Source organism: Streptopelia decaocto (assembly GCF_964273445.1).
Source record: "Streptopelia decaocto genome assembly, chromosome: 10".
In the NCBI taxonomy this organism is placed as follows: Eukaryota; Metazoa; Chordata; class Aves; order Columbiformes; family Columbidae; genus Streptopelia; species Streptopelia decaocto.
Window position 1 is genome coordinate 16,314,798 of NC_138665.1, and position 21,232 is coordinate 16,336,029.

The following is a 21,232-nucleotide window of genomic DNA, read 5'->3' on the forward strand; positions in this document are numbered from 1 at the left end:
CTACACCAGCCTGTCCTCAAATGACTCCAAGTATTGATGTCACTGTGTCTGTGTGTATACGGCCTGATAGTACACAAAATGCTGGAAAAAAGCTTTTGACCTTCCTGGAATTGGTGCTGAATGATGGGGTGCATTAAGAAGAGTGTGACCAGCAGGTTGAGGGAGGTTGTCCCCCCCTTCTACTCTACCCCGCTGAGGCTGCATCTGGAATTCCGCATCCAGTTCTGGGCTCTCCAGTTTAAGAAAGATGAGGAATTACTGGAGGGAGTCCAGCAGCAGGCTACGAAGATGATGAGGGGCCTAGAGCACCTTTCCTATGAAGAGAGACTGAGAGAGCTGGGTCTGTTCAGTCTGGAGAAGAGAAGCTGAGAGGGGATCTCATCAATGTTTATAAATATCTCAAGGGTGGATGTCAAGAGGATGGGACCAGACTCCTTTCAGTGGTGCCCAGTGATAGGATGAGGAGCAATGGGCACAGACTGAAGCACAGGAGGTTTCATCTGAGTACGAGGAGAAACTTCCTTACTTTGAGGGTGCCAGAGCCCTGGACCAGGCTACCCAGAGAGGTTGTGGAGTCTCCTTCTCTGGAGACATTCAAGACCTGCCTGGACACATTCCTGTGCAACTACTCTAGGTGTAGCTGCTTTAGCAGGTGGATTGGAGTAGATGATGTCCAGAGGTCCCCTTCAACCCCAACCAGTCTGTGATTCTGTGATTGTGGTGGTATTGAGATGAGAATTGAGCTGATCACCTACCAAACCAGGAATGAGCTGTTCTCAAAGAACTACTCAGCATTTTCATTTTCTGGAGTGAGACTACAACTAGAGAGTCATCAGAGCAAGAACTAGTTGCTGCTTTTATGTATACCTACAAAAATGCAGGGGTAACTCCTTTTTGTTTAATAACAGTAGCAGCAACGTAAGTGGAGGTGCTGCCAATTTATATCAGGGTGGGAGGAAGAAGAATTCAATGAACTCAAATGAGATCAGAGGTCAGTAGAATTACCCCTTGATTTATTTTGAGGTGAGAGATGAAACTGGTTCTGGCTCCATTGAGAAAATGCTGACAAAAAGCTGAAAATACAATGGCTTGGAAATTGCTAAGAAATTAATTGTTTTTATCCATCCAAACCTTCATGTACATAAGCAAAGTCTAACGAAAAAAATCACCAACCCTACTGTTGTAACACATTGCATTTTTCAAAGAGGTCTATTACTTGTTCCTTACATGCTTCTAAAGGCTGCACGCCAGACAAGGGACAAAGGCCACAGACACACATTTACACGTGGGTTAACTTTTCAATCAATTTTTTCCTTTCAATAGAAATAATAAATCACCTTATCCTGGAGAAAGAAGCAGCTTGACACAAAACATACGGTGCTGGGCTATTTTTATAGCACACCTAAGACATATAGGAATTCATTTATTTACTCAGCTATTTAAAAGTGGCTACTCTTACTCATTCTCTGGACAGCTAAATGCCAGGTTGCTAAGTTACTGTTACTTGACATCATCTCCTCCCCAACGTGTTCCCACATTTGACAGGTTCACATGATTTACTAGGCCAGTCAGCTCGTTATTCACTTGTCCAATGACGTCTGGATAATCATTTTAAATTCACATCATGTCCTCCCTAGCAAGCCCCCAGATTCCACATGAAAATATTTAAACTGCCTGTCAGCTACTAAGTGCATTTGTAACCACGCTGGACCGCGTACCTGAATTTTTTAAATTGCAATTATTATAATTAGGTTTAACATTGTTCTTCAATGTTGGTTTGTATTTTAGAAGAGAAAACAATTACTGAGGAGCAAATAATGGGCTATATCTGTTAGAGTCTAATTTTGCCCTGTGAACAGTTCACCTCAGCTCTGGATGGTACATATTAAATCTGTTAGTGCTTTCAATTGGCATGAGGAAGGTAATACTACACATAATTTGCCCAGTCAAGGGCATTTTCACCTGCTGATCAATTTACATATTCTCCAATGTCATTAGACATGAGCTAGTCATCAGGAAAACAGAAGCCCATACAAATTATAGACTTTGCTCATTTAACTCCAGTCATTTCTATACTAATTACAATCTGAATTATATTTAGGATTCTGTTTTGCTTCCAGACTAGAAAGCTTTTAATTAATATCACAGCTGTCCACTTAACATCAGAAGTTCATCCAGTTACTTCATGCTTTACTACAGTAAATATGAACCTACAAGAATTCTTTTGTTCTTCTAAGCAGGGACAGATTTTGAGACAGAAGTGCCTGCCCAGACAGTTAACAACACAGACACGAAAGCTTTATGTGTACAAACCGGAGCCTCACTTCTGTGGGATTATGTCTAATCGATTGCCTAAACACCCAGCCCAATTTCAATTTACACTACAAGTCCTCAAGAAAATTTAGTTAAACAAAATTTCCTTTCTTTCCTGTGTAATGTATGCTCATCCTCTCTCTACCCAGAGGTAAACCAGTGCTCAGGGAGGTCCCTTCTCAGCTCTCTATAGGCAAAAAAGGGGTGGCTGCTCATTTGCACTGTGTCACCTCCGCACAGCCCTGTGCCTGCACCAGCACGGCAGGTCACATAACACACAATGACAGCAAGGCACGCTGGTGTAAAGCACCAGTACAAGTGGCACAAGTAACAGTTTCAGAATATCGGCTTTAAAATGTCAGTTCTCCTGCCCCATTTGCACTTTGTATCACAACATTTCAATGAACTCATTTTTCAATGGCTGAACACAGCAAGTGACAACTTAATTTAAATCCATATTAACAAAATGTGAATTACACACACACAGTTGATTGCCTGTCTTCCATGTTATCCACACTTTCAGAGCCATTACGTTGGTTTAAAAAAAATAAGCCAGATTTTGGAACAGAAAAAAGTGTACTGACCACCAGTGTATTCACCTCGATCTTTCAATTTGGTATTAGCAACCTGCACCAAATGCAAAGTGCCTGTGCTACCTTTACAGCTTGGCCTTATTTGTACAAGAGATATTATTATTGTTATTATTATTATTTTTTTTAAACAACCTTCTCAGCCATCCTGGTTAGAAGAGCAAAATCAACAGGAGATTGGTCTGCCATTAACCTTTGGTTGTAGTATCAGGAACAGTCCTCAAAGCATTTACAGAAGATGACATAAGTGGCTAAGTGTTTCAGGAAATCTGAAAGACTGTGACATTTTGTCTCTGAAGACTCAGGGGTCTGAACAGAGTCAAGACCTTTCCCCTTTGTTGGAAAGTTTTGACCGTGAACTCAATGAAACCTTTTTTTTTCTATGAAAAAAAAATACAGAGATTAAGATTTGCAAACCTCTACAGTTACAAAAAACATTAATCAAGTTGAGCTTGAAAAAAGCTCTGTAAAATCAGAGGTCACAGATCTTAGCTTGGGTCCATCTTCCTCGTAAAGTCTAGCAAGAAACCTGCAAGAGTTACTGTGTCTTTCTGAGGGGAGAAACTGAATTAAGTCACTTAATTCCCTGATTTAAAAAAAAAAAAAAAAAGAAGAAGAAAACAATCAAACTTCAAGGCATGAAATGGTGTCAAGGGCGACTGCCAGGCAGGTGGCAGCACCTTCCTCCGGCATTTTGGGCCACACAGCAATGGTTCGGTTGGTCAAAATGTGCACTATTGCAGCCTCATCTGTCCACCTTTGGGACTTGACTGTGTTGTAATCCTTGTTTTACTTCTGCAACAGGAAGGAAATGTTAATAGTCCTTCTTTTTTGTTTTACCCAGGGAAGCTGCCATCAGGGAGCTGAGGTCCAAAACCCCAAAGGCTCTGAAGAGCCTATGTCAATGGCCCCCAAAAGCCAGAAAGTATCTGTCAGGGCTGGGAACTTCATCAGGTTCTCAAAGCACAAGTTGCTGCTGAAACCAAGGGTCATCCTTTCATCTGGAGCAGACAGGCTGAATCTCCTCACACAGAACTTCCAAGGGGAGCCTGAACAGACCAGAGCCCCCAGAAAAAAGTCTGTAGGTCTTTAACAAAAGCATGATGGGCAACTGTAGTTTGAGGAAAGAAGAGGAAGACTGTATCTCAGTCTATAGGTGAGAGAATTAAGGCAACTCCATCTCAGGGTAGGGGAGAAATGTGTCCTGCAGAGACTCACAGAGACTTGAATGCTTATAAAAGGAACAGAAATGTGTATAAATCCTGACAGAGACAAGCTGGCAGATGCAGAGTATTAGGTGAACTGACCTTGCTCACTAAGGAGCACCCTGGGTCTACCACTTGGCTATGCCTCTTTAATACAGACCCACTAATAAGTTATTATTTAGCTAGAGTGTTAAAGATAGCCATATGACCCTTCTCCATGAAAGATGAAATAACAGCGCTACAATTTTACGAAGGATACAAAAGCAAAGGGTATTACTTACCCGTAATATTTCTTCCACACAGCTGGAATCATTGGGAAGGGTAACCTAGGTTTAAATAATAAAAAGAAAAGTTTAGTCAGGTGCTGGATGCAAAGTTCAGTGAGTACAACCACACAGGTGAACAGCTAACAAGCAATTGCCTCTGACTGAAGACTGGTGTGTCCACGCTTGCTGCCTACCAAATCTTCCAGTTCAGATCAACGTAAATCCTCAGCAAGACCCATTTTGTCAAAAGTTGTTTTTTTCTCCTGTGCTGCTTTGTGCTACTAACAACAGTTTTGAAGCAACAAAGTACCCTGATTTCCTCACAGTTGAGAACTGGCACTGGAATTGCCTGAAACTTGTGTAATTGAAGAAGATCCCACTGTTACTTCTATCGGCAGCATTCGGAGAGGAGGTGAGGTTTGGTTTAACTTGCTGCAAGCTGCAGCGAAGGGCAGAGGTGATAACAGTCAGGAGCACGGTTATCATCAAGTATCTTATCCTACAGCTTAATAGGCTAACAGCCAAGACAGCTCTTAAAACTTAAACATACACTATAGTAAAATATTGGTTGGACTTTAAAAGTGGTTGCTGATTTTGTTGTCCCTCACTTCATCAGCCTGTTGCAGGTTTAGTATCGACTGAAGAGCACACAGGAATCCACCTCAAGAGGCTTGAAAGATATTCCTTTTCGCAGAAGAAAAATGAGATATGTCTATGCACACAACAATACACACACAGTGGCACCCCTAACATCTTCCAATTGAAAATACTTGTTAAAATGGTACTTACAGCACTTGCTACAATTCTTCATTGCAAGGACATGAAAGAGTCGCACATCTCCAAATACTTTGAACAATTATATAAACAAAAGGCAGATATGACCTGTATGTACAACCATTTCGTAGCATTTGCAGGTAGTTATGATGGGTTCTTATCATGGGAGTACAGCAGAAGAGGAACAGACAATATTCAGGAAGGTATCAAAAAACGAGGCAAGTGCTTCTAACCATAAATATTCAGTGAGACTTTTCTGCCCAATGCTTCTACCTTATTGCCCTTTGTAACTAGTTTTCTAAAAGATACTCATGACTAAACTTAATCCCTGTCATCCTAATCTGCTATAAAGCTCGACCAAAAGCACTGACCATGGCTTTTCTCCTATATTTCAGCCAGCACTAAGCTTCAAGAATAAATCCACACAGCTACAAAAGTCTAAGACCAGAAAGACCTATTAGATGACAAAGTTCACGCTTTGCTAATATAGCACATTTTCCCCATATCTTCTAGTACTGACCCAAAAACTGTAGGGAAATGTGTTTCCCACCCTTTCCTTAATAAAATATGGAACAGTGTTGTAAACTATTTGGACCTTTTTGTGATAAGTGTTAAAATTTTGCTTTCGGTATCGCCTCGGCCTTTCTCTAGAGCTCTTTCCATTACTCTAAATAACTCATTACTTCCCTTCACACTTACGTCACGCACAGGCATGTAGAATTATACTCCAGTTTTCTAAAATGCTGTATGTTCAACTTTTACCTTCTTTCCTGATAAACAAGATTTTCCATCCCTTTGGCTTATTCCATCACTGTTCTCTGAATATCCAACAGTTCCTCAATATATTGGTAAAGAAGTACTCAAGTGAATACGACTACACTACAGGGATATTGGTGATTTTTATCTACTTTAAATACAGATTATAATTTGCCATAATATCACTCACAAACATGTAACTGATCAAAAAAAGAGCCTTGCCTTTTGTCCCCAGTTTCTGCTCAGCTCAAATTCTACCTGACCAACTCAGGCTGAGAACTTCCAGTGGATGGTCAGCATTCGCTGCCACAGGCATGCAGTCCACCCTCATACTGCATGACTTGATATCCTGGCATTGCATTGGCCTTCCTTCATTCCCCTACTTTTCACTTAAATCACTTTGTTCCCTCTCAACATCTGTAAATTCCTTTCTAATCTGTGTTTGCGATCCCTCATAGTAACTCTCCATTCAGCGAGGAATATAGTTAACTTTAACCAAAAGATCAGCAAGCACAGGTATTAACTGCAGCATGCAATGGGATAGTGGGAATACATATGTCTCTAATACAATCATCATTGTTTTCATTGAAAAATTAGTATGCTGGAATATGAGAAAACAAAACAAATACTCCCCCACTAAGCTTGCAGTGTACACACCAGCCACAAAATCTCTCACAGCAGCAACAAGAGCAGCCCAAAATCTGGCCGAGTGAGTCAGAGTGGGGAGAGTGAGAACAGCAGAGATACAGAAGTCCTCTCTTTATTTAACACCCCTCCCTACCATTACACATGCCATTTGCAATGCTTAACCGAGACACCCTGTGTATTCCTTTGTTTAGAAATGTCTTATTTGTGATAATTGTGTCCCTGGTTATTAACAGAGGGGGCAGAGCACGTTCTCACTTGTTTCGCAGTCCTCTCCCAATCCACAGCACTGTTTAAGTTTATGTTACTTCAGAACTAATGATGATAATAACAATAAACATACCATTTTACTTTAATAAAGCCCACTATATATTATGCAATCACAACCAGCTTCTGCTGGCAGCACTTGCTAATAACTTTAAATGCTCATGCATCAATTTAATTGTGTTAATGGCAAAGAAGATTTTAATGGCTTGACAGAACTTTTGTTCCCTTTGGCATTGCTTTGTTTTGAATCTCTGGTATTAAAGTAATGCAAGATGTCAAAGTGCTGTGATTGTCATATAGGGAGATGCAAGTAGGAGCTAGCATGAATAGGAAAACATTTAGATTGATGCAAACATTAAAAGAATAATTATTACAACACAGCTATCAGAGAGAAGATCAATGTAAGAGTCTTTCAGTACATTACTATTAATGGATTTCTAAGAAATGAGACAATTTTTCTAAATTCATGCTGCAGTTGCACCTTCTAAGAGACTTGAAAGGCACAGACCTATTAGAAACTTAGTCTATTCTGGGAAGAAAAAAAAATAAAAAAGAAAAAACAATTTCTCAGCCTTTCAAAGAGTAAATAAAAAAATTGCAAGTTTAATTGTCCATAAACACTTGCATTCAGCTAACAAGTGCAAGCAGGCCCACATGGCACGCCATGGCATCCAAGCACAGATTCATCAGGGCAGAATGAAACAGAGCAGATACAATATTCAGCACCTTCTCGAGTACTAGTGCTATAACAAATTATTACAACTGCCATTAATAAAATGCCATGTTCCTCCTGTAGTTTAGTCTCAAGATTGGTCATCCATTCTGTACCACTACCTTCCTAATCATATAAAAATCAAGTAGTTTAGGACCCATTATGTGATTCTCTACCTCCTCGTCAGCTTTCATCAGTAATCAGATCCTAAAAAGGAGAGCACAGCTTACATTTGTGCACACTTTCGGTGCTTTTCTTCCTTTGTGCTCAGCATGATCTAACTCAGCTGAAAGGGCAGATTCCAAGAATTTGGTTTCCGTAGGACCAAGTAGTTGCATTTCCCATCGTGAGCTCTCCTCTTGGCTGGCAGCGTGTTCATGAATCCCAGACTGAAGAACAGTGGTTATTACATAAGCTGCAGACAGACGTCCTGAGGTAATAAAACTTCAATCAAAACAAAAAGATTTCACAACAGCTCCGTGCTACGCTGAACTCATTTTCCGATTTCATTTTAACCTGGCAAAATTCTTTTGCATCAAAATGGTTTATGTTTATTTTTAAATATTGCTTGCTAAAGAAAAGGAAAGAAGAAAAAAGGAAAGGTCAGATGGTCAAAATATTCCACCTAATACAAGCCAGTATTATAAGACTCTCTTTACTTTTCAGTCTCACAAGAGAGCGAGCAGCACTTAAATGATGTGGAACCAAAGGTTTAATGTATGGCTTGGATGTCTCAGTGCTAAACTTTAAAGAGCGGGAAGGAAGGCAGAAATCTAAGAGTGAGGGAATAGTGGCCTTTAATGTTACGCAGATCAAATGACATGGGGTGAATGGTTACAATATCTGATGAGTCATGTTGATCTAACCTTCCATTTATTCATTCAACAGTTCCTCGACCACTCTTACCTCCCGGACAATTTATAACCTGCATGAGATCAGATTTTGTTTTTGTGGCACAGAAAAATCATATAAAGTCTCTTTTCCCTGTAATTTACATCTGATAGCAGGCATTTCTCAGAAATGTTAGCAAAAAAATCTTCCAACAGACTTGTCAGAATAGTTCTGAAAATTCAAATGCAATGTCAGAAAGCAGAAATACACAATGAATAATGTCTTTGCCAGAACTGACCGACTACATTTTCATCTGGATAAACTGTTCGTGAACAATCCCTCTGGTTTTATTGATGCACAATTGGCGTTCAACAAGTAATCTCTTCTTGCTATCTTTGTTTTATCCGAAAGATAAACGAAGCATGTTAAATGAATGCAGGAACCCACTCTTAATTCTTGCATATGAGCACCTATGTGCTTATACATCAAAACCTCAGCTTTCATTGTCATCTCCTTTATCAAGGAACACATTTTGACTCTGGGGAAATGAAGCTCATACTACTGTTTACTCCTTCGAACACAAATAGATTTTTCACTTGCTAGCACAAAAGATCCTGTGCATGAGCCTTGATTGATCATTTCCAGTGTGCACTACACAGCAATAAGATGAAAACACTTAGAAAACCAGAAGTAGCCAAACCAGGCGTGTTAGCAGAAGCCTGGTCCTATGAATGCCTGCACCTCCTGCCAGCCTTCCTATTAAGAGGTTGCTTCTTATTTTGATTATTACAAATGGGAAATGGATTGAGCAGTACTAAGAATAGCAGGGTTTTCAGATGCAAGATGTTGGACTAGATGACCTTCGAACATCCCTCCAACCTAAATGAACCTATGATCCAATTTTTGCAACATGCTCACAGTACTTCACCTGCCCTTGAGTGGAGCATCCACCCACACCTTTCCAAAACCAGCCTTCCTTTGATTGCCATCAGCATTTCCTTGAGTGCTCAGGCTCCACCTGCCCTCTTCAGTCATTCCATCTCTTCAGGACTTGCCCCATTTCAGCCATTCAGCTGCCATCTGACCACACGTTTCTCCTCCCGAAGAACAGTGTTTCACATTTACTGTTCAAACCCCCTCGAGTTGCACAGTTCATGCTTTTGTCTGTTCCCTATCTAATATTTCATCCCAAAAGGGTCATTTGTGTTAAAGACACCTGAAATAGATTTCAAACTAATCTCACTAGCTGGGAGGATCTTGGCTCTTCCTTACTAACTTCAGTACAAATCACTAAGAATCCCAGAAGCAAAAGAGCAAGGAATTAATATTGCAGCCTGAGTGGTATTTTTTTCTTCTGGTGTATTTGATATTCATGAAGTTATCACCAACATATATTAGGACTGTATGTTTGAGGTCTTGAAGAAACTGAATGAAGTCAAACATGGTGGTATTCAAAAAACCCCAATAAAATTGCTCCCTTGGTATTCAAATACATATACATGTTTTTCACAGGGTTATTCATTCTCAAGGGAGACATTTGTGGGCCCCAAATAATGTATATCCACTGTTTTCTTTTAGTACCTCCACCATCCTGGAACCAAAATACCATGAGAAGACTACATTTCCCATTATTTTGATCCCCAAAATATCTCCTGGGGCTTATTAAAAGGTCTGAGAAAACATATATGTTTATATATATATATATATATGAAATTAAGAGTGAAAGAAAAACTATTGCCTAAAACAAAATACAGAGAGCTGCTCCTCTGTTCCCTCTTAATACAAATACTGCAGAAGCGGTTGTATCTAATATGCATTTACTGGAGAACCTGAAAACAGGAAAAAGTTTTAAGAAGTGGACCAAGCTAATTCATTCGTTACACTAAGACAGCCTAGCCTGCAGTCAGTGCTGCTCTTCTAGTGGAGGATGGAGAAGTTTATGCCTCTTCCCTCGAGTAAAGCACATTAGCTTGGAAAAACAACTTACTAGTGTGGTCCAAAACGTGACTGAATCAGACGCCCACTGACTTTAGTGAACTTCCCAAAAGGTCTCTAGTTCAGAAGCCAAAACTGCCCGCAATGGGTACCTTCAATTTCACACAGAAGCCAAGGACTCTAATATGCTCCTCTCCAGTCACCTAAGAACTGGACCAAATGGTGGTTAGAAAAGGTTGGGACACTTGGGTGCCCACAAATCAGAAGGAATCATAGTTTGATTTCCCTACAGTGAACGCAGTTTACAACGACCTCCCAGTCAGAGCAACCCCGACTGCAAGGACAAGGTTTTTTCACTGGCATTTAGTTCTGCTACAGAAACTTTTAAACCAGACTAACCTTGATGTGACAATTATATTACTCTTGTTCTTTCCGGTGCATGCTGTATTTAGCCCATTTTTTTCTTTTTCAAGTCTTTGATGTTTTCTTTTAACAATACCATTTCAATGTTGATCAGCATGAAATAGTCTCCGTGAAAGCACAATAAGCTGATGTTCAATTTAAAATCAATGGTTCTCCACTATTTTCATGCAGTAAATTGCCAAACGCTATTAGAGAGAGAAGCCTGATGAAGTGATCTCTCACTTCAAGCTCTCCTGGGAGTTTTTTAACGTAGGTAAGCCTGCACGTTTTACTTCTGGAATATTTTCAATATAGTATTTTAGAAGTTCATCATGATGATAATACCAGAGTAACTGGTAATTCAGCCAGGTGACAACAAAAGTGGCATTTGCAGTACTTAATTTGTGACCAGAACACGGGCTTGCATAAAGGCTGTTACAACCACTTAATCCCGACAAAGAGCAAGGAAATTTTGAACTTCATTTTCTTTTTTCTTTCTTGGTTTATTCCTTCTTTTCCCTCTCTCTGTCCTTCCCCCTCCAACGACTGCAAGTACTTATTTACTTATATAAAATAAGTACAAGTTCTTATGTGCCGTGGTATTTTCACATTATTCTGGAAGAGGTTACCTTATACATTTCCATTAAATTGATGATAAAAGGTACCTTGACCTAAAATGCCACAGTGCACTTGTCCACTTGCAACATCAAAGCCTGACCTAACAGACTGTGCAGCCTCTGGTGTGGTGAGATATATGGTGCGGCAGAAATAAAGATCAAGTGTCTGTTTCTCATCTTACTTTTACCAGTGTGAATGAAATCTAACTCCTCTGAAGACAATCAACCAGTGTAAGTATAAAAGGAGTATGAAGGGAGTTCAGCTTCCAAATCTGCCCTCAGTTAAGTTAAGGGGATGTAAATTAGACACCATATTTACTCTCAGTGTAACCCTTTGAGTAGAACCTCTTGGAAAGCATTCAAAATCCTTTTACTAAACAGACATAGCTGTCTAAATTTAATATAACTTGGAATTGGATCTCTAAATATATTTCACATCAGTGGAATGTGGTGTCTGTTCCCCGTACACCCCAGCACGAGAGCGAACAGCATCAGGCAGGAGCCGTGTAACTTTGTGCTAAAATAGGAGCAGAGTCGCCAGGTCAGGCTGTGGCCTTGGTGACACGACTAAAACTCCGCTGATGTCAGTGAAGTTGCATCAGTGTAACCTGAAGCATTATTTGACCTCACGAATTCAGACTGTAACATTTCTTTTGAGGTTTTAAAGAGGAACCTTTTAAAGCATCTATTTACATCTGATGATACCTTTCCTGTAGCTACCAGACTACGGTGGGTCACTGCACTGGCTACCTGTTCCATGGCTTTTTTTAAAGCAGGTAGGAATGTACTCCTGGGTTTGATTTGTACAGTGGTTTGCACAGCTGCAAGGCCAATGGTGGGACCCAAATTAAGTGCTCAGAGCTTGTTTGCAAATTAGTTGTTTTCCTACGCCTCCATCACCGTCACAACTTGCAGTTCATAAACTTCAATCAAATACATGAAATCCCTATATGAAATAAAAGACATTTATTTTTATTAATAACAGCAAAATAGTACAGTTAATGATTATGTCTTTATTTGGACTGGTCCAAATTCAAACCACATTAAGAACCAGATCTTATGCTCATTAAATAATAATACACAGTTAATCTAACTGCCACTGAATGTCGTGGTTATTATACAAAAGGAGAGTTACAATCACACTTTTTGGACAGTACGGAACTTAGAACAAAGAAAATCTGATTTTGAATGGGATCTTTATGGCCTCTCTTTTAGTTACATTTCTAATTAAAACCCTTTGATCTATTAATGCCAAGGGATGCTGCTAAATGTATTCAATGCAGAAGTCGCATACTTTTCCTGAGCTCCCAAAATCTCTTAGATCTGTGCGCACTTATGCTGTGTGCAGTTAAACTGCTCACTAAAATGAAAAGATATCTAAGAATAACTCACTTCCATTAGATTTATAAATCACATTAATTAATTCTACATCTCCAGTGGTGTAGAGACCAAACTCTAATGCGAGATCTAATTAAAGAAAAGGGGAAAAAAAAAACTGGAATGGAAACACAGAAGTAACTGTTTAGCCTCAAATTAATGAGGCGCTATGCTAAGCAAGAATGTCCATAAATCCTTAATGAGGATTTTAAACACATTAAAACTTCCTAATACAAAGTGTTTGCCTTCCTTTTATCCAATAACAAATAAGCCAATAATTTTCTGCCTCTAAATGACACTATTAACTGTCATGGCATGTTTTATTTGACAAACCCTCCATTCAAATACAGTAAAACCAATTAATTTGCTTGCTGTGAAATGCGTTTCTTGATAGCTTTTATGTGATTTTTCTTCTCAAAGAAATGTAAATAGGAGGTCAATGTAGGTGCCTGATTTTGCTTAAAAATATGCTGCAATAACTATAGATTTTCTAGTCAGTTTGCATTTCAAATGAATCGAAAGATAACCTCCATTTTCAGGTCATCAATCACGTAATGGTCTCCTGATAAGTAAACAGTTACAGAGTAATAGTTTTATTACTAGGGAAATGGTCCCACATTTGAGCCGTGATAGTTGCAAAATTACCACTTTGTTCTCTTATAAATAATGGTTTGCAATCAGGGTGCTTGGCCTCTCTGACTCCCCTGCCAGCGCTCGGCAGAATGTGGCCCCACGCGGCCCAGCGCCCTCGCAGCCACGGCTGCTGGTTCTGCACCGCACTTAAACCCCGCGGCTTCCACGTGTCACCTTTCTTTTTGGTCAGAAAATTCTATAGAACAAATAAAAGGTAATTCTATGGTTTCAATGGTCCTCTGCTCCACACTTAGTAGATCTCAGCAGAGAAAAGCAAGACTGTGTTACAACCGCCCGACAATTATGGCGGATCTGGATCTCTAAAGATCTTCCAAGGTTTTGTCACTGGGAAGGTCAGCTTACTAAAAAGTACACATTTTATACTTCAGAAATACACTTTTTTCAGTCTGCATCCACTATGAGAACTGAACCACACTATAAATTGAAGGCAGAATAGAGGATAACGCATGGCATGCCATGCTTTATGGGGCCTAACTGAATGCCAATTAATCTTTACAACATATGTACAGTTCCATTAGCTTTGTCATTGCATCGTGATCACATGGAGACTGTGGTTTCTTTGCCTCCAGACCGAGACAAACTTGAAAAAAAACCCACGACACACCACATACACATGGAGAGAACAGGGAATTAAATAAAACAAAGATGCCTACCAATGCTGAAAAGGGCATAACTGCTCACTTATTTAATCATCTGCAATAGATTACCAACCAGAACTGGATAATTTACGTAGCATGCCATGACAGTTGATTTCCAATTTGCACTGTCTCGTATGTGTGGTTCTTATTGATAACAATCTGCAGCCAAGAGCAGTGACAAGGCCTTGGGACGCGTCAGGAGAGCTGGTGAGAAGTGGGCTTGGGATAAATCAAAGGCAGCAAAAGCACTTTGCAACTGTGTCAGCCACCAGCCCCACCACAGAGACACAGCCTCAAACCCTTTCCTGTTCCTTTTTTCCCCCAAAAAATCCTGTTACTATGGCTAGAAATTTTTGCCATAGTGACCTTTCCACAGGGATGTCTGGAGAAGCAATTTATATTTATATGTTATCATCATATAAAATACATGTGTATCCAAATAAGAGAAAAATGCATTATGCAAATACCCATATTTTGCTCCTTAACCACAATCCTATTTAATAAGCTTAGGAATTGAATTGCAGAAGTTTCAAAAAGTAAATTGAAGGGACCCCTTGTCTTGCCTGAACAGTGAGAAAAAACATGTTGTTTCTATACACTCTCAGCTAATAAAAATTCCCAAATTAAACTTTAAAAAAAAATACTTAAGCAAGAACTATGCCTGACACAGCCAAGCATCAGGAAATGAATTTCACAATGGATACAGGTTTTTTAGCTGAAGATACTGCATATTGTAACCTATATTTTGCTCATTAAGAAACCCTATATTCCTAATGTCTGAACCAAGCTCCACCTCTCCAGAATGCATCTGTCTGCATCTAATTTTGCTGATAAAATGTAAATAAAATTTATATTTTTGCAAAGGATCTGATATGATATCCCACATCAACAACTTTTACATCTACCTCTTAATCGAGACATTGAATTGGGCTAAGACCACCTGACATTATTTCACTTCTGACCTTTTCAACTGTCAAAGCAGACAGATTTTTATCCTACAAGATTCGAGCCAAAGCCTCAAAGGTGCAGTGCCAGAGCATTAATCCATTTCACTAGACAGTCATTGAAATTATAATTGAAAGTTCAACTTACTTTAGCATTTTATGCTGAAATACTTCTGGCAGCCCAGGGCAGTAAGTCGAAATCTGGTTTCCAATGGAGACCATTTCCAATGGTTTCTAAGTGTTGGCAGCAAAATTCCTTATTGTCAAAGAGATCAGCAGATGCCAGCTTCCATTAATTTGCTTTCTGTGACTGCTGCTCACTTCAGGAAGCCTTTCTTTACCCAAGGATGCTGACCTGCTGCCGGGTCCCATCAGAAATGGACTGAGAAAGACACTGATTTATTAGGAGACTGGGGACGCTTCAGGGAAGTTCCCTACAGCAGCCAGGGCAGATCCCATCCCTCTATTTATTCTGACTGATGCTATGCGCAGAAAAATAAATCTGCACAGAAGACAATGCAGATCTGTAAAAGCTCCTAACTCAAGCTAAATAAACCGTTCCATGTGTATTACACTATCAAGAGTAACTCCAGAATCTGAAGGACCCATAGACAGCCTTTTCTCTTCACCAACAGGTTGTCATAAAGGAAAAAAGACTTTTGAATCTCAAAATAACATCACCATTTTAAGTAGTCAGTGAGTTGTAAATCCTTTGTTCTGATATTCTGGTGCTGCCCAGGAAGTTCCCTAACAGTTTATTATTCTTAGACTAATCTCAAAAGCAATCTAAACAAGCATTTAAGTAAACTTGGAAGACATGTTTCATTAAAACCTAGATGTCTTTTTTTCTTCATTTTTACAGTTGGGGCTGACTAGTAGTACTTGGCATTTTATCCAGAGCTGAAAAGTTTCCTTTTTGGGAGCAGGAAGGGGGAACAGGGAACATGGGATCTAATACCTAATATGCAATGACAGATTATTTTATCAATGTTTTCAAGAGTACTATGGTATTTGCTCTATAATTTATACTCTGTCTATATCTGCACAAGGTCCCTTTAATCCTTAGCACCAGCATATTAGCCCCTTAATTCCAAGCACTGAGAAATAACGCTGCAGCAATGTATGAGCAATGGGAAGAAAACAGCAATATGAAAACTACAGCAAATAAAAAGTAAATATGATATGTGTGTATGTACACATGGGTGTATGTGCATGTACTAATAACTGAGTGTGTATGTGTTTCTCCTTACCTTTCTTCCTACTTAGATCTTAATGGCAAAGATGATCTACCAATCCATGGACTGCTGCTAGCGTTATTTCACACGCACAGTGTGACCCTTCCTATGGTAGATTTGTTTATGTCCAGCTCCTGATGAAGCACAGGTAGCAATCTCTCTTTGTACTCCTGTCTGGACTATTACTTTCAATCTACAGTCTGCTGCACTGTACTTAATCCACATACCCAGTCAACGATTCAATGCAAAACTGCCAGTGCCTACAGTGGGATGAAGGACACATGCCCTTTAACAGTCAGCTTTCATAGAAAATGTAGGTAACTTCAAACAGTTTTATTTGACAAACTTTACTGTAAACGTTCTGACAAAATTTATTAAAGTAAAAAATAGAAGAATTTTCAAACCAAAAAGACAGAGAGGATTTAGGAAGGTATGCTAAAGGTATGATGCAACTTTGGTGAAGTTCATTCAGTTCTGGGTTTCTTTCTTTACGCATCTGTATAAACACAATAAGCAATATATAACTAGTCACCACCCAGTTATAGCAGGAAAGTAGAGGTTTGGAGATCCTCAGCAGGATGGTGTCATATAGGAGTGACATATATACACAAAGCTGTATACAACTGGAGATTCCTGACTGCTGTAAATGTCAGTCCTCAATAAATGGTTTGACCTTTTTTATCTATTATTTCCATTTAAAACTGAAATCAGGTCTGACACATGAAGCATTTCAGGGGAATAAATGCAGCTTGGGAACGACTTTGCAGTCTCATGTCTCACATCAAACCCTTGAAATGCAATGATCTCCCCAGAAACACAAAGCTGTCTTGGTACTTAAGCCCCAAGGACCTCCCAGCATCCGTTTGCTGTCTGACCTAACAAGCCAATGAGCCCATTATCAGCGTGTCTCTAAAAGCCAGCGAGGTTTCTTTCAGTGGAACTGCTTAAAGCACACAGCAGCATGGTCTTAGAGAAGTAGTTCTTTAGACATTTAATTCAGATCTTCTATGGGCAAAGTCACCTTCTGGATGAACCCACTTCTGCACTGTCTACACAGAGAGACCAAGGTCACCACTCTGCTTAAACAGAGCATCTCAGTTAAAGACCAAAAGTTAGGTGAATTAAATATGGATCACAAAACCCACAATTGTGCTGCAGTTCATGTGTCAGGCTGAACTTGCAGTGTAGAAATGGAAACAGATGGGGAATAAATTCCCCATCAGACAGTGGCTTGGAGAGCCAAATCTAAGACCAAGAGTCAACTAGTCTTGTTAAGCAAGACAACAGGCAATTTGTTCTCTAATGTTAATTTTTAATTGGAGGGAGGAAGAGGAACTGCTTGGATTTGGACTTAAAGCAACATTTTAAAAACTTTTCAGAGAGCTGAAAATTTGAAATTGTTCATTTTTCACTGATTAAAAAAAAAAAAACTTCACTGTGACAAAAATGGAGGTGAACCCAACCGGGTAAAACACTTCCAGTAAGAAAACAAAATAAAACAATGGCAGGAGCTCCAGAAAGAAACAACATAAAATTTGTTTAAAAAAATTGGAATGCCAATTAGGGAAATTCCTAAATGTCTGCTTCTGATTTTTACAATTTTGCAGAATTTGTATACTCAATTAACAAAAAAAATCATAGAATCCTTTTGGTTGGAAGAGACCCTCAAGATCATCGAGTCCAACCATAACCTAACCTAACTCTAGCACTAAACCATGTCGCTAAGAGCCTGATCTATAAGTCTTTTAAACACCTCCAGAGATGGTGACTCCACCACTTCCCTGGGCAGCCTGTTCCAATGCCTGACAACCCTTTCTGAGAAGAATTTTTCCCTAATATCCAATCTGAACCTCCCCTGGTGCAAGCTGAAGACATTTCCTCTTGTCCTATCACTTGCTACTTGGGAGGAGAGACCAACACCCTCCATGCTACAACCTCCTTTCAGGTAGTTGTAGACAGCAATAAGGTCTCCCCTCAGCCTCCTGTTCTCCAGGCTGAGCAGCCCCTGTTCTCTCAGATGCTCCTCATCAGCTTCATCACCCTCCTCTGAACTCTCTCCAGCACCTCAGTGTCTTTCCTGTAGTGAGGAGCCCAAAACTGAACACAGTGTTCAAGGTGGGGCCTCACCAGTGCCAAGTACAGCGGCACAATCACTTCTATAGTCCTGCTGGCCACACTCTTCCTGATAAAGCCAGGATGCTGTTGGCCTTTTTGGCCACCTGGGCACTCTGCTGGCTCACGTTCAGCTGCTGTCAATCAACACCCCCAGCTCCCTCTATGCCAGGCACTTTCCAGCCACTCTTCCCCGAGCCTGTAGCGCTGCCTGGGGTTGTTGTGACCCAAGTGCAGGACCCGGCACTTGGCCTTGTTGAACCTCATACAACTGGCCTCAGCCCAATGATCCAGCCAGTCCAGATCCCTCTGTATGGCCATCCCACACTCCAGCAGATCAACACTCCCACCCAATTTGGTGTCATCTGCAAACTTTCTAAGGGTGCACTCAACCCTCTCATCCAGATCATTGATAAAGAGATTAAACAGAACTGGCCCCAATACTGAGCCCTGGGGACACCACTCGTGACTGGCCGCCAACTGGATTTGGCTCCATTCACCACAACTCTTTGGGCCTGGCCCTCCAGCCACTTTACCCAGTGAAGAGTATGCCTGTGGCAGCATTGCTAAATTTGATCTTCCACTGTAGACGCTAAGTTTCCCAAGCTGCAGAGCTGTATGGATGAATTTCAGGCTTCCCTCACCTGCAGCTTTGCCAGCAGGATAACAGAAAATCCAGTTTCCCTTCCACATACAACTCGGTTCATTAAAATCACAGAATTGTTACCGGGCTGAGGTGTTGGGGTTTTTTCTGACACAAATGCCTGTAGGCATGCTACCAGTAAGCTCAACAAAATGAAATGAAGAAACTCTCAGAAATTATCACGCTGCCAATTTTTTCTTATTGGCTTTTATAGAGAGCGGCCCCGCTTTAACTGGCTAAAAGGAAAAAAAAGCTTTCGTATCTGAAATGACCAGAAGAGAGAGAAAGCCGGCAGGATGATGTCTTCCTAGGTGAGGGTAGTCCAAGACTTAATTCCATGTGTCAGGGCAAGATAACACACAGTCATAGGCATATGATCTCATCAGCCCTTCAGGAGACAGGATTTTACTTGACGTTTGGTAATATTATATTAGAGACTTTCTTAATATGTTTGCAGAACATAGAAACAAGGAAAAAATGTCATGTAAACCTCCATCTGGACACCACTTAAAGGGATACACAATCATTATAATCAGAGTATTAATGGGATAATTAATTAAGAAAAAAATAGATAAACAACCAGTAGGAACCCCACGTGTTGACAAAAGCATTTGCTGTCTATCATCAGAGTTCGCATCTCTCCCTCTCCAATACCTGTGCGCACTTCCATGTATATATGTGTGCACCACTTGGGTGGGCAGCGCACCCAACGTGTATCGACCTGAGGGTATTATTCAACTACCAGGGTGAACAACGTCCCTGCTGCCACCCCTGCCCTGGCACTGCGAGCTGCTGGGAGAGCTCCTGCCCGTCCAGCCCTCCCGTGGGCAGGTAGTTCAGTGTGATGGTCCCCGTTATAACAACGTTGGTTTATGTTTTGTAAAAAGTCATTTCAGAGCTCTGTACCACCTAAAAGGGAATTTGGGGTCAGGTACGAGATCAGTTCCCATTTCTTGAGATGACTGCAGGCATTTTCAGTGCTCCTGCTCTGAACTGCTCTCTGCAGGAACCCCAGGCAGGGGTTCCCCAGCAGCCTCACACAAACCTGACTTGGTCCTGTTGCCTTCCCCTGCACCATCAGGATCTGTAAGCACAGCAGTACGGCCTGAGCCACCTCCAACGAATTGCCCTTTGGTTCCAGCTTGAGCAACCTGCCGGCCCCACGATGCAGGACCTGGCTGCACCAGCAAATGGGGTCGTGCAGGTTGGGAAAGTTTCCTTCTACACAACAAAGGCTAAAAACTTGGGGCTCAATTCTCAATTTCAACTTGACATATAGAAGGGAGGTATAAAATTGTGCTGGAAGAAACTCCCTTCTTAGAGAAAGGCCTGGCCAGGCTTGCAGGAGTACTGGCTGGTGGTGCCCATCCCAGTATCTGCAGAGAGCAAAGTGCCCCCCAGTCCCAGCTCAGCCTCCCAGACACCAAACCCAGCCTGAAAAACTATCAATCAGAGCTTTCTTTTAAGTCGTAAAAGCTTAAACTCTGTAAAGCTTGACAGCAACTTGCACTCCCAGCTAAGCCATCAGCATTTTCAAGCCTTAGGGATATAGACAGAGACTTGTGTGTTTTTATACATAAAGTCATATGTATTTGTAAATACGCAGATGATTTCCATACACACCCACCAGCCACACAATGCAATAATAAATTATTCCAATAAATGGCATTACTCTAAGCAGCAAGAATAAATACAATTGCACAAGGTTTAAATAGGGTGTAAATCAGCATTAAAAATAAAAAAAAAAAAGCCAAGTTACATGAAGCTGTTTACTCCTAGAGAATTTCCACTGCTCTAACATTTCAGCAATAGCCTCCAGTCGTGAGTGTGCTGCAGGAAGTAACAGAGAGCAGTTCAGCAGATGAAACAAAGAGGACCTAATTACCATGCGAAGCACAACATCCTTCAGATGTGATGAGAAACGTGACTGCATGAAAAACTGGTCCTGGGGAAATTTCAAAATATGACCACCCAAGCATAAATAAGAGAGTGGTGAAAACCAGAGAAACTGCAACATGAGGGTATAGTATTTCTATACAAAGAATATTAGCTTAAACACAGATTTGTGTACATACAAACATCTACATGCAGACACACCGACACAAGGAACTATGATTGTGGATGAAATCTATAAAAACCATATGCTACATAATAATAAAAAAAATCACATAAATTCTTTGTATGTTGATCCATGGAGATTCTTAAGGGAAAAGCAAACAGCCAAATGCATGAAAAACAACCGAGCAGCCTGACAATCCAGTGCTGTCCTCCCGTTTTCATCACACTTGGTAATTTAATATTAATTTCTGCCTTTTA

General features: G+C 40.5%; 1 protein-coding gene across 4 annotated transcripts in view; it reads right to left on the minus strand.

Moving 5' to 3' along the window:
• Positions 1-21,232, minus strand: part of AFF2 (ALF transcription elongation factor 2) — a 333,326-nt gene that overhangs the window by 150,019 nt on the left and 162,075 nt on the right. For all 4 annotated transcript variants that reach the window (XM_082062239.1, XM_082062240.1, XM_082062238.1 and 1 more), the window contains exon 4: positions 4,390-4,434. In XM_082062239.1, the coding sequence (XP_081918365.1) occupies positions 4,390-4,434 (45 nt within the window). The remainder of the gene's footprint in view (positions 1-4,389; positions 4,435-21,232) is intronic.